Source organism: Ambystoma mexicanum, chromosome 5q, assembly GCF_040938575.1.
Source record: "Ambystoma mexicanum isolate Mex_15411 chromosome 5q, UKY_AmexF1_1, whole genome shotgun sequence".
NCBI classification, from domain to species: Eukaryota; Metazoa; Chordata; class Amphibia; order Caudata; family Ambystomatidae; genus Ambystoma; species Ambystoma mexicanum.
The window spans coordinates 878596673-878610121 of NC_090933.1; the positions used below are offsets into that span (position 1 = coordinate 878596673).

Here is a 13449-nt window from a genome sequence, read left to right on the forward strand (position 1 = left end):
CACAGAGACCATATGAAGAGTCCATAGGTCTGGTGAGCGAACAACAAAGAGGATGTCAGTGAAAGTTTGCCTGGAGGAGGCACTGGTAAAGGGGTCAGTGACAGGGAGAGCTGGGTTGGAGACCAGGATGTCCTTTTTAAACTTCTTCCTACCGGATTTAGTGAGGAGAGCAGGATAGTCGATAGAGAAGCAGTTGGAAAAGATGGGAGAGACAGAGCACCATAGAGTAGGGATGTAACGGTATACCGTTAAAGATACCGTGAACCACTTAATTGATCAATAATAACCGTCACATTGTTTATACCGGTATACCTTTTATACCGATAAGTGTGCTTTTCAATCTGATTTGGAAAGGCTGCAGTAAGCAAGTGCTGCGCAGTCTTGGTCTTGCACTGTTGGATGTGCGGTCTGCCAAGTAGTTTCAGTTGGAGCAGTTTTTAATGCCATTCCATAAACCACACGTGCCTGACACAAAATCAATATGTTACCAATAGGAAGAATAAATACAGTTCCAAGAAGGAAAAGGGTTTACTTTGGGATGGCGGCTTTGGGGTTTATATATTTATAATGGATAATGTTTGCTAAACATATGACAATGGGGGATTTCCTTGGTACCATCATTGAAATTACATATAAGTCACACTGCGAAATTCACTCAGCTCTGTGGGTATTCCCTGCTGCCATACCAAAGGGTAACATATCCGTGATTACTGAACACCTTTTTGCCCGCAAGTAAACTAAAGGCTGTAACGTAAAGAGAGAGTGTGTGTGTGTGTGTGTGTTTGCGCACAGGCGTATACTACCATCAGCCTCCTTCGATCTGTGGCATGCAGGTTATCAAGATGGCAACATGTTCATCTTCACCAATAGCCAGTGGGGGAGCTAAAACCCTAAATGACCACTTAAGAAAAGCTATTCAGTTTGCTTTGCCAGTCGCAGCAGGGCTCCGCCCCCCTCCTCTCCACACGTGTGTTTGGTGGAAGCAAGGGGTGGAATTTCAGTGGAAAGTATGTTGAAAAGCCCAATTCTGGCCCTGGGTGCGTGGTTTTGTTTGTGATGATAAATCTGACAATTTATGACCTTTTAGAAACTATTTTTTAAGATTAGTTAACTCCACCTGATATACCGTGATAACCATGATATACCGTCATTTGGCAAGAGGGTTATCATACCGTCATAAAACTAATACCGTGACACCCCTACCATAGAGTAGGTAGGAAGAGCAAGGAGGGAGGGAGTGGGAAGGGGAGAACACTAGGAAAGGACAGAGGGCAGAGAGGAAGCAGACAAAATAGTCAAGCAGAAGAGAAAAGTTGACAATGGGCAATGTAACTGGCACCAAGATTTAAGTCTGGCATATCAATGCAATCATTGCAACATATTGCTTCGTTTCGAACACACAGCTTTTGCATTTCAATCAGTCATCCATTTCATCTTGAACATATTGTACCATGTCTTAACAGCTTGTTACATTCCTACTGTCTTTATTTAAACCAACTTTGTCCTACATCTACATTACAAACATTTATTCAGCCCTCCCACCATTCCCCTCATTTCTGTGCGTCACATCTTCCAATAACATTTCACCTAGGGTATTATGTATAGGTCGGACTCATCATTGTCCATTAGTATATGTGAAGAATCGAGGGAATTTTCCCCTTCTCCTCAAGGGGAAGCATACCCAGCAAGGCTAGGGAGGTGAGCCAGCTTCTCAAAATCCTCCCTAGGGGTGAGGTAAGTTGGACCTCACCAGGAGAGATTTCCGCTTATGGAACAAGGACTCCCATTCCTGTGAAGAACTTCATAAAACGGTATATACTATGGTATAACATGGAATGCTCTCCAATATCAGAAACCTTTTCATATCAGAACTTGGATGAGGAAACTCTTCAGAGATGCCATGACTTTACTGAAAAAGAATATGTCCCTTATTTCTATTAACGTTTATGGGGGATAAGCGCATTACCTTTTCTTTTAACTTGCTTTTTGCTTGGCAAACATAATTAAACAGTTATCACAATCATTGGAACATGCGTTGGGAATCAGCTCTTCACATGACTTACAATAATGTTGAGCATACACCAGTTACATTGAGTAGTAGACTTGGTTGGATACCCCTCGCAGCTTGGAGTCCCACAAGACTGACAACACAGTAGAACATTTTAGTTTACTTAAGTCGGGCTAGTTATACCCGATAATCGCACCATATATCTTTTGGCTTGGACGAGCCCGTCATGGTGCTTATGTAACCCTGTATGAAACCCCGCGGAGACCACCCGCTTGTACCATTAAGTCCACTGCCACTTCCCGAGGGAAGGGGACTGGCATCTTCTTGCATGGCCCACTCTGTGGGCGAAGGGCCGGGGAGAGCCAAATCTGAATCCAAGATGGCTGCTGGCCTGGCAGGCTCATAATATCCCATCCACCTGTGGAGGGCCGTGCTCAGCCCATAACAGCCAAGCAAGCTTCCTCCTCAGGAGATACCCTTCCCCATAGTGCCTTGCAGCCGCCTGTGTCGTCAAGGATTTGGTTTCTCTTTGTGCGCGTGCCCGGAGATGCTCAAGTGTACCGTGTATTTATGTCAGTCACATAAGCGCTTTCGAGACCGTGTCCTGGAGTGCATTGAATTCAAACCTCCACGCTGCCCGACTAGGAGCCCCGCTGCCCATTTTGATCTGCATAGTAACAGGAGAGTTGTCTGAGAATGTGCGGGGGACCAACTGTCGCAAGATCAGTATAAGGTTGATGCGGGATGACATATGTACTGATGAGTAGAATGTGTGCTGTTGGGCTTGTGGGTGCAGGACTCTCCATATGTCCCACAGTTAAAGTCTCTCTATCTGACTTTGCAAGCTATGGGCGACTCTGGATGGTGGTTTAGGGTCCCTCCCCATCTGACCCGTCACATGATCTAGTATGCAGTTCATGCCCCGTCCTCCCCCAGATGACAGGCGTTTATGGATATGAATCAATCATATTTGCAATGTTCTCATAAAGGACATGAGAATCCGTGTTCGGACCATACGTGTTAACAAGCAGCAGCACTTGGACCCCCTTGAGAACTTAAGTGTCTTGTGAATCAGAATTAAGACCCCTCTGGATTGGGTCCAGTAAGACGTGTAGAACTTATTATTACACCAGGATACAGCCACTTTTTTGTTAGCCGTCACTGTAGCACGTTTTTCTTGAAGAAACAGGATGTTAACCTACTGACGTATGCCATTATTTACCTGACTTTCGTGTAGTTACCAAGTCCCATAACGTTCCAACTTTGCAGGTGATTTGCCAACACCCCATTAAAGTGTAGATAATCTGGTGTACATCATATCTGCCACATAGGTGCATTTCCCTTTTTCCTGTAACCATGAACCTTTTCCAATAACACTTGTCCGCCAAGCCAATTTTTTTAGAACTTTTCATCACCAAAACAATCCCCTCCCTCATCTCTCTGCCAATCAGGGTGATGTCAACCCTCCCTTCCACAACCTTACCGATCTGCCCATGAACTTCGCAGACCTCAACTAAACTTACACATAGAACGATGCAACTTTGCATGGGGGAGCTGCTACTGAACTTCTTGCCCACTTGTTTCTAACACCCTCCACCTATTGCAAGGATAACGACACACAGACATATGCTGCAGCACCCTTCAAACCATCTTCCGAAAGGGAAACAAACTGGCCACGTCCAGCCCATTCCTTTAAGTGTGAGCCATCAATTGTTCTGTGCCCAAAGCATCAGGTTTGGGGCAATGGCCCCATCGGCCACATTATTCTGACGGTGGTGGGCAATGTTCACCTCAATATATGCTATTGCCTCTTCCAGCATTGTGAAGAACAGGGTCTTCTCCCCCATGCTGGAATTGCAGTCTCTCCGGGAAGAGCATCGCATACTGGACTGACCTGTCCCTCAGTAGCTTTGTTACTTCAATTAATGATCTACGCTCCATCTGGACTGCAGTGGAGAAGTCCGGGTATATGTGCACAGTGGTTGATTTATAGCGGAAAGGGCCTTTCTCTCCGGCCAGGTGCAGGACGAGATGCCGATGGCGGTAATTTAACAGGTGTACTATCACTGGCCTAGGTGGGGCCCCAGGCTTGGGCTCCATCACCGGTGATCTGTAGGCTCCCTCTACCATAAAAGATGAGAACGGCCAATCTTCTAGTAGCTCCGTGAGCAAAGCCTCTAGAGCTTGCTCCGTGGGGCTTTTACAGAATCCTTCCAGCAGGCCAACCACACGGATGTTGTTGCATCTGGACTGTGACTCTAGATCACAACATTGCAGAGCTTGCTTGAGGTCCCTGGATATTGAGGATACTTGAGTTTTAAGCCCCTCTATGTCCTCTTCCGCCGCCACAATGCGGGACTCCGCCTCCATCACTCTGGCGCTCTCCTGCTCCATCTTGGCATTCAATGTGGGGATCATGGTGGCGATTTTGTCCAGTTTACCACCAATTGTAACGAAGCCAGGCTGCATACTGTCCTTGATCTACCGCTGGTCCGGCATGTCGGAGATGTCAGCCCGAGGTCTCTCCCAGCTCACTCACAGTTTCAGGACAGGATTTGTTAGTCTGCCTCACGAAGGAGTCAATGTTGCTCTGTTTTCTATGAGTCCCACTCCCCTTCGTCATGATTACAGCAACTGGAAGTCCTGGAGCAACCGAAATTGCATGAGGGTGGATGCGCACTTGGCTGGTGGGGCTGTCAACACTTCACAGGATCTCTCGATGGGGGGACTCTTCGGGGCCCCAGTGCCAGCACACAAGCCTCACTGCTCCGTGACTACAGCCCTAAGGTAGCGCCTCCAGGCTTCCCACCAGAGATGTACGTCCGTGTCTTTCCCAAAGAGGTGCAGTTGAATAACGCCCCACTGCATGCAGCCGGCCCCCAGCATCAACAATAGCCTCCACCAGCACACGCTCCAGCCTTGCACCCCTCCACACCATCCATATGCAACTATTCAATGGGATCCTGAGGTCTGCCAGACGTCCACATGCCCTCTCTGTCCAGGGGCCCCCAGATACCCCAGGGGCTCCCTCAAGCCAGTGCCTGTGGTCTCCTCCGTGCTTTAGTGGGGGGCAGCCAGGGTGGAGAGAAGAGGCTCCTTACTGCTTCTGGCTCTTCAATCAGTCACAATCTCTTTCACAAGGTCGCTGGGGGGGGGGGGTGGCGGGGAGGGACTCTCACCACTCAGCCTCACCGCCAGCACACCAACACAGCATCAAGCAGCTCCGCAGCCCCCTGCCACAGGGCCTGCTAGAGGATCACTGTCATCTTCGGTGCAACGGAGGCCGCCGAGCCACCAGCAGCGCCGCCAAGGCAGAGGCCTCAACCACTAGAACTCTCCGCCTTCCATCTGTGGAGATGGCTTGCCCATGTCGCGGAGAAGCTGTCAGTAAAACACGCCAGGCCAGCCGATGCCCGCGGTCCAGGCACTGCTCTGCCCACTCACCCTGTCAGGGTCCGCCGCCTCCTAATGCCTGCCGGCAAGCATAGCCCAGTACAGCTTCCAGCAGCTACAGGGGGTCCCTAGTTACCAATATTTGGTCCAGTGTGCCCCTCAGCTTCCCGCACCACAGGATATATTTTAAGGGCCAGATGACCAGGATAATGAGTCCACAGCAGAGTGCAAAGGGCTGCGGGTCTTGGAGCTGAGAAAGAAGTGGACATTTAACAGGCTGCTCAACCGCACTTCGAATATGTCCCATTAATTGAAAACACCTAATCCACTGGGAAGAGCATGGGGATTAACGTACCTTCAATGAAGCAGAGAGAGCACTAACACCTGAAGAAAGCAGAAACGAGGCCTGCAGGTTTCAAATTCGCTCTGTGTTAAGCAGGTGGAACGCCAGAAGCATGGCAAACCTGGTGTGTGATATGCCAGCAAGGAAAAAGCCTGCGTAAAGGTGGTGGTAAGGGGACAGAGGAAGATCTTTGGTGGACCGGGGGTCTGAAAGTTTGCCAATACCGCCAAGAAGGAAAAGCTACAGGGTGTCCAGTCACCCCTCCGAGCACAGGAACACCACAAGAAACCGTGAAGCCAGAACGAGAAGAGGGACTGCAGGGAACAGAAGGCCAATGAAAGGAAGGTGCTGATGGTCCAAACCGAACAAGTAGGATTCCAAGGAACCAGACTAAAGAAGACATTCTCCGCCAAGCCTTAAGGTAACGGGGAGGATGGGAGTTACGGGAGGTCTCGTAGAGGGAATTACTTTAGCGGACAGCCACCTCGCCCAATAATTATTATGAGAAAGTTGATCCTGAAACAAGCAAATGTACCAATCGATAACAAAGAACAAGTCACTGAAAACCTAAACGGAGAACAAGTGATAACAAAATTCTGGGAAAAGGGAAAACCGATACCGTTCAAATGGAGTCTGATTAACTTAAAAAGTGACCATACTGAAAAAAATATATTGTTGAGAAAATGAATGAAGAGAGGACATAGCCAGTCATAAGAATACCGTGCAGAAAACCATTATTAACCATAGATACAAGATCAAGTAGAACAAAGTGAACTGAACTATAATATACCCAGTGGGGTAACCCACCAAAAGAATATCTGTATCCAGGAATATGCTGAGAACCACAAACAGGAGAAGAAAAGTTATGCAAAATCCCCAGAAGGGATTCCCAAAGGAGAAGGAACATTCACAAGCCCACTTGAAGAGTTACAGAGACTGATACAAGAAATCTCAAGAAGATATTTGAGAATCCTATATTAATCTATAGACTGATACTATAAGCACCATAAGGAGAAGGGAGTCATTCTCTGAACCTGTTCGTTTATATAGTGGCTGGGTCAGTTAGGGTAGTTTGGACAGTGGACTTCTTTGGTTGGACTTACATGACAGACTGACAAGCACCGTAGATAGTAAGAAAGGCAGGGACCATCCTTACTGATAGGGAGAGTTCAGTTTTATCATTCTTTCTTTAAATAAAAGATTGTAAGCTATGTTCTCCAAGGGTCCGTGTCCTCCTCCTGACTCGCCACATATACCTAATCATTTCAGCAGAGTGGGCAAATATAGTTCCATCTTCTCTCTCAGGGCATATCTTATAAAAGAGGCTCACATTTTATCAACTTGCCTCTTTCAGGACTTGTGTCATTTTCGCCAAACTGTTTATATTCCACACTCTCTTTTAACCAGTGTAATTCAGAAGAGACATCTCTTTTCCGGTATGCAGTCTTTATAACGAATGAAAAAATAATTACAAGTGTTTTCGATATTTTCATTATTTTATTTAGTGTTGCACTATCCAACACTTTTCCCCAAATATTCTAGGACTGGACTTAATATATAAAAGTACACCAGTGCTAAAATATGTTGGGGAAGGTGTTTGGTGCATTTAAAAAAAATAATGAAAATATCGACAACTGTCTTTATTTTGTCTGTCGTTATAAACACATGGAACCCTCTTTGCTCAGTTTCTAACGATACAGCCCTTTGCACAAAGAAACAAGCTGTTATTTAGTATGTATTTTTTGCCTCTCCAGATTTCGTACCCTTCCGGGATTATTCCGAACAACCCAAAAGCTCCTCTGGTAAGGGGGTGGTTGATCATTATTTCCCCGATTCTGGTTTGATTTTCTTGCCAAAAACTTCTACGATTTTAGCATTCCCACCATATATGTATGGTTGTCCTCCATTCCACACTTCTGCAAGCATCTTGTCTGTCTCTGCAGATACATTATGTGCAATATCTGGGCATCAGGTGCCATCTGTGAAGTATCTTAAACTGAAGCTCCTGGTTTTGAGTGCTTTTGTGTGCAGCAAACGTTCCCTTGTCTGCACTGCCCCATTGTTGCTCTGATAATGCCCAGCCCAGTTCTTCCTCCCACTTTCCCAGATACACTGGTATGACCCGATCCCTGCTGGATACCAGGATATTATACCTGGTCAAGATCATACCTCTAGTCGTGTTCAATCATTCCATCACTGATTCCCAAGAGGTCGGTTGCCTTGATCCTCCCTCCCTCCTGGCCGTCCCCATTAGCCAATGCCTGAGCAAGTGGTATGAGAATCTGTACGTACCTTATAGAGCATATTTTTGGGAGCATACCTCATATGAATGGATTTCCCCAGTTGATTGTGTCCTTCAATCTACTCACCCACCCCCCCCCGCACTCCTCTTATGCAATAATCAAATAGTTTACCTTCCCTCCCTGGTGAGAAGGCCAGGTTCATGAGTGAAATAAGGGAGGATTGCCATTGTGAAAAATCCAATCAGTACTTTACCTCTTCCCATACATTCAAAGTGAGCCTAGTGACTGGGTTAATAGCAAGTGCTCTCTGTCTCTCTTCTTTATGCAGCCAGGGCCGTTTCCATAAATATTCCCCCGCAACCGCCTGTTCCATATGCACCCAATGTTTTTCAGTGTCCACCCTTCACCACTCTACAACTGCTCTCAGGAACAATACTTTTTTCGCCATTTCATTAGGATCTCATCCTACTAGACTGCATCCCTTCAAGTGTGGTTTTTGTAACCTTAATTGGAAAGGCCTGAAACATACATAATAATCTAGGTGATATATTGATTTTTACAATCACTATTATTCCAAACCACGATGTAAATTGGCTGCTCCATCCATTTAGGTCCTCCCAACTCGTTAGCGTTAATGCAATCCCCAAGTACTTAATGGCTTTCTTTGCCCATTTAAACAGTTCTATTCTCTTCAGCTGCTCAATTTCTCCAGGGGGCATTAATAAATGGAGTATCTCAAATTTTGACACATTTATCTTGAAGCCTGACATCCTCGCAAATTGGTCCATCTCCAATACTATATTCTGAAAGGAGTTGCCGTATCCCTAACCATCAACAGCACATCGTCCACAAAGAGACTCATTTTGTGTTTTGCACTGGTGCAGTTTACCCCTGTATCCATTTATTTTCCCTCAATTTCTCTAAACAAAGGACTCCTCCATAACCATGGCAAACAAGAGGGGCAACACGGGGCAAACTACTTTTGGATAAAAGGGAGCACAAAGCAAATCGAGTCCCATATTCACCTTCAAACTTGCTCCTTGGTACTGAATTTGCCATGACCACGTTTCTGAAGTGAGGCCCTATTACCATTCTCATTAAAAAAAGAATTGCAAAAAACACCAGTTCATGCGATCAAATGCCTTTTCAGCATCTAGTGATTGTAAAGCGTTGATCTTCCGGCCTTCCACATAGAGCTTTTATCCGCTATTTGAAGGATTCTGTGTATATTATGAAACATATTGCTATTTGTAAAAAAATCCAAATTAGTCTGTCAAGACTACGACCCGGTAAACCCCCCCACCCCCTGCCTTGATGCCAAAAACCTGTGTGTTAAGATTTCTTTCTAAGTTAATTAGGGCAATTAGCCTAATGATGAGCACAGCTATGGTGCCTATACCCTCTTTGGGTATCAATGCAATATGCGCAAGTTTCATTGATGGGGCGATCACTTCTTTTATGCGGAAAAAGTTAAATAACTCACACATGTAGGGGACCAACACTTGAGTAAATGTTTTAGAGAATATGGCGGTAAAACCGCCTGGTCCAGAGCTCTAAGGAAGTATCATTTGTGTTATTGCTTGCTGTACTTCATCTTGAGTTATTGGGCCATGAAGAAGCTCAGCTTGTTATTTTGACTGAGTTGGCCCTGACCAGTCCTCTAGGTATTTATTCGGCAATAGCAACCGAAATGCGCGGTTCCTTCTATTTAGCACCTCTATAACACTTCGAAATGTTCTTCTCCTTGCAGCTTGGGACAGGTCATCCAGGAATATTGGTGTACTGTCTTTGAAAGTTATTGTCTTTATAGAATTGGCAGCACTCATGTTCGACTGGTCTCTATAGACATGCACCTTGACCAGGGTTGCTTGAGGCCAGATTCACGGCTTATTTCTTGCTCTTTCCACCCTTTGGCACTCTCTATGCGTACTTTCTCATTCGGCCCTGCTTTAACGTAGGAGAACAGATCCTATATACATCCTATGATGTCCACACCTTCTGTCCCCTCTTTGATCGCTCTACTCTAAATGTTTTCTCTTCTGGACCTGTTCTTCATGTTCTCACATTTTTCTTCTAGCACCTTGATCTTCTTGTCCAGGTCTTTCATGTATCTAGATGTCTCTGGCACTCCCGTGTGTATTTCGGTCACTATCTCTTCCAAATAATTCAATCTTGGGTCCTGCAGGTCTATTCCCTTTTTGTTAGCTGCCACTGCCGCCAACAGGACTTCCCTGATATTTGCTGCTTCTGTTTTCACAGTTTGATATGCCATTTATTAAGCGTCGTAGTGTCTAGCTCCTCCTTGGTTAGCGTCAAATTAGCTGCTTGCATGAGGTAATAGCTTCCCTTTTCTATCAGGAATTTCATAGAGGTTTACTTCCTTTTCATTTAGAGTCTACAGCTCTCCGCTGCACGCTTTGTGTTCTCTGCTATGTCCTCATTTTAGGGCCAATCAACATCCAGGGGTTACCCATGCAGTCCTCCTTTTCAGGAAGACAGTGATTCCCGAGAGATTCTTACTTGTACTTTGGTCCCCAACATTTTTATGAAACATTTATAGAACAAAGATCACCTTCTCTGTAACATTTTTTACAACCTATGCTATATATTACAACACAAAAACAAAGTGAGTTAGTTATAATTTTTGATTTAAATGGATGTTTTTTTAAATGTATTGATTATATATTTTTATGTTACCATAACGTAGACTAAGTTTATCCTTAACTCTTGTGATCTCACTAGATATCACACACTTTACCCTAAAACAGTGAAAGTAATTTAGCAATAAAACAGTAGACACTAAGCAGTAAAGTGAATGAAACAATAGAAAAGCAATGGTGACAAATACTGTTCCTTATAGAATAAGGTAAGGTTACTAACACTTCATAAGTCCCCACCTGCTACGGTAAGTAGCACTAGTGTCTCAAAGAGTCAAATATCCCAGGTAAATACTTGTTGCAGGGAGCAGGAAGTCTTTAAAAGTGAAGTAATGGCAAGGTCAAAAGGTATGTGAATAGAAATGAAGGTATGTTCAATAGATTTGGGGTACTCTCCCAACCCCACCTAGGGGGATATTTGGCCATAACTCCACCAATCACAACCAGGCAAGAGAGAGTTTGGGAGTGGACGTCATGCCATACAATCCCTATGGCAGAAGGGCAGGGGCGAAGACCGGGATGCCTTCTTTCTCCCCTTACTCCGGTTCTCTAATAAACCACCTATATGGTCCCCAGGGTCACTGGGCCCACTGCCTTCGGTCAAAGATCCGGCTGCAAGGGGTTCAGGGGACATGGTACAGTGGTAGTTTTTAGATTGGAATTGTGCACAACTAGGTGGCGATTACGTGCTCCGGCAAGGCAGATCCCGAAACCATGTAGTTGGATGATCAAGGTCTTGGATCACAAGTAGAAGAGCTGCAGGGTTCCACAACATTTACAACGGGGACCGATACTGGATGAAGCTGGGTAGTCCACAGGATGGGTCCGGGGTGCTTCCGAAAACATCAGGAGTAGGATCCTCGTACAGGGGTCAATCAACAGCAGAAAGATGGGGGTCCAATGAGGTCAATGGAAAGAAAGCTGCAAAATGAAAATCTGTCCCAACACGAGGTTACTTGCAACGGGAAAACAGTGCATGGTGGTGCACGAGCCCGACGACCTGAACAGTCTCTCAGGGGTACATCAGTATTCTGTCTTCTCAGGGCCAGCAGGGCCTCCTGCAATCAAACACTCATGACCCCTTGTCCATGCTCACTTTTATAGGAGCAGCAACAGGACACTATGTGGGGGCCCTGGGAAGCCCTCAAGGACTTGTTGCACCGGTTTACTGTCCCATTAATCCATACTACAGATCCCGGCATATGTGTGACAGACTGCAGAAATGGGTGCGACCGCTCCACTGACTAACACTTCACTCTCAGCCAAGGATTACCAGAGAGTCTGGTATCTACCTCGCAGTTCTCAATTTTTCCACCTCTGACCTCTTAAACACATGAATTGAAAATACAGTGTAAATCGCTGTTGGAGACACCCACCATTTCAACAAACCCAGCTAACTGTTACTGTGCTAGGTTTTGGATGACTGGTTCAGGTGCAGCATGAGATTGGGACTCAGCATTTTTGCGACAGCGCTTCAAAGTTTGAAGAAAGACTATAGCATCAACTATAACCGACTCATATTGGGGTTTACCTGCGTGTAAATTAGGTAAACTTTCTGATGAAGATAATTACTTCGTAGAGCTCCATCAGAGCACATTGCCTAATCCCTCAGGCACGCTATGGATGATCCTTGGGCATACAGAGACCAGGCAAATTTAAGCACAAACCTTTATTGCTGTTGTTGAGTACTAATCATTTCTGTTGTGTAATTACATGCTAAAAGAGCTAAATGTGTTCAAAAATGATTGTCATGAGCTGTACTCCCTGTGCAACTCAAGCAGCGATACGGTGTACGTACTGTGAAGCTTTAACAGTAATATCAGTGAATCTCAAATCCCAACATACACATGGATATCATTATTAGAGAGGGAATGGGAAGGCCTCGTATTTGAAGAAAGAGTAATTACTGTGTGGTTGCCAAAACTCGATTCAATAGGATTATCAGGCTGCAGGACCTGGAAACCAGAATAGTCTTACACTATTTGTCTCCTACTTAACCAAAAAAAGACCTTTAAAGTACCCCCCATTTGGTTTCCTCTACCTATGCAACAAAACATCTCTAATCCTGGGCATCATCGGTCACAAATGTATTTCCTATTTTGGGTGGGTTGACTCAGAGATATTGATCGTTACATTCTGCTCCTACTTAGTACAGTAGACTGCATTTTACATCTTCAAAATAAGAAGGAAGGACCAGACACAAGAAAAGACTGGGGCTTATATTCCTACCATAACATGTTTTTCCAGGTCCAGAAGCAGGTTTTCGTGGGCCTCGTCTTTTTTTAAGAGCAGCAGTTTAAGCTCTGCAGTGCTAAGACCAAATGTTCTCGAGGGGTGGGTTCCATCTACCTCCATTAGACCAGTCTCCTCACCACAACATCCCTAGAAAGAATAACAAAACTCCATTAAACAAGGCCCATAAACATCAAAGAACATGGCTCAGGAAACCACTAGTAGTAACTTTGCAGTGATACATGGAGAATTTGTAAACCTTTCTCAACTCTTCATAAGCGTTAAGTCAGTCTTTGTAACACCCTCTGTTGAGGGCGATACTAACCCTAATGGGCAGGTAAAACACCCGACAAGAAAGGAAAGCCAATCCTTTCAAAGTGGTCTGAGTGACAAGGCTTAAGGTAGGTGTAGTATTCCGACGCAAAGGTGCCGTAATGTCTATATGTGGGCATCTAACATAAAATAATAGGGTACGGATACGAAGGGATCCTTAAAACCTAGCAAGCAGATAAGCCACGATAAGGAGTACCACCAAAATCAGCCCATGGGCGAAGATTTTGGGAGGACACCCAA

The 13449-nt window shown here is 45.3% G+C and overlaps 1 protein-coding gene across 1 annotated transcript in view; it reads right to left on the reverse strand.

The window, feature by feature from the left end:
• Positions 1–13449, reverse strand: part of VIRMA (vir like m6A methyltransferase associated) — a 1848046-nt gene that overhangs the window by 573756 nt on the left and 1260841 nt on the right. The window contains exon 19 of the mRNA XM_069621370.1: positions 12874–13026. Coding sequence (XP_069477471.1) covers positions 12874–13026 — 153 coding nt within the window. The remainder of the gene's footprint in view (positions 1–12873; positions 13027–13449) is intronic.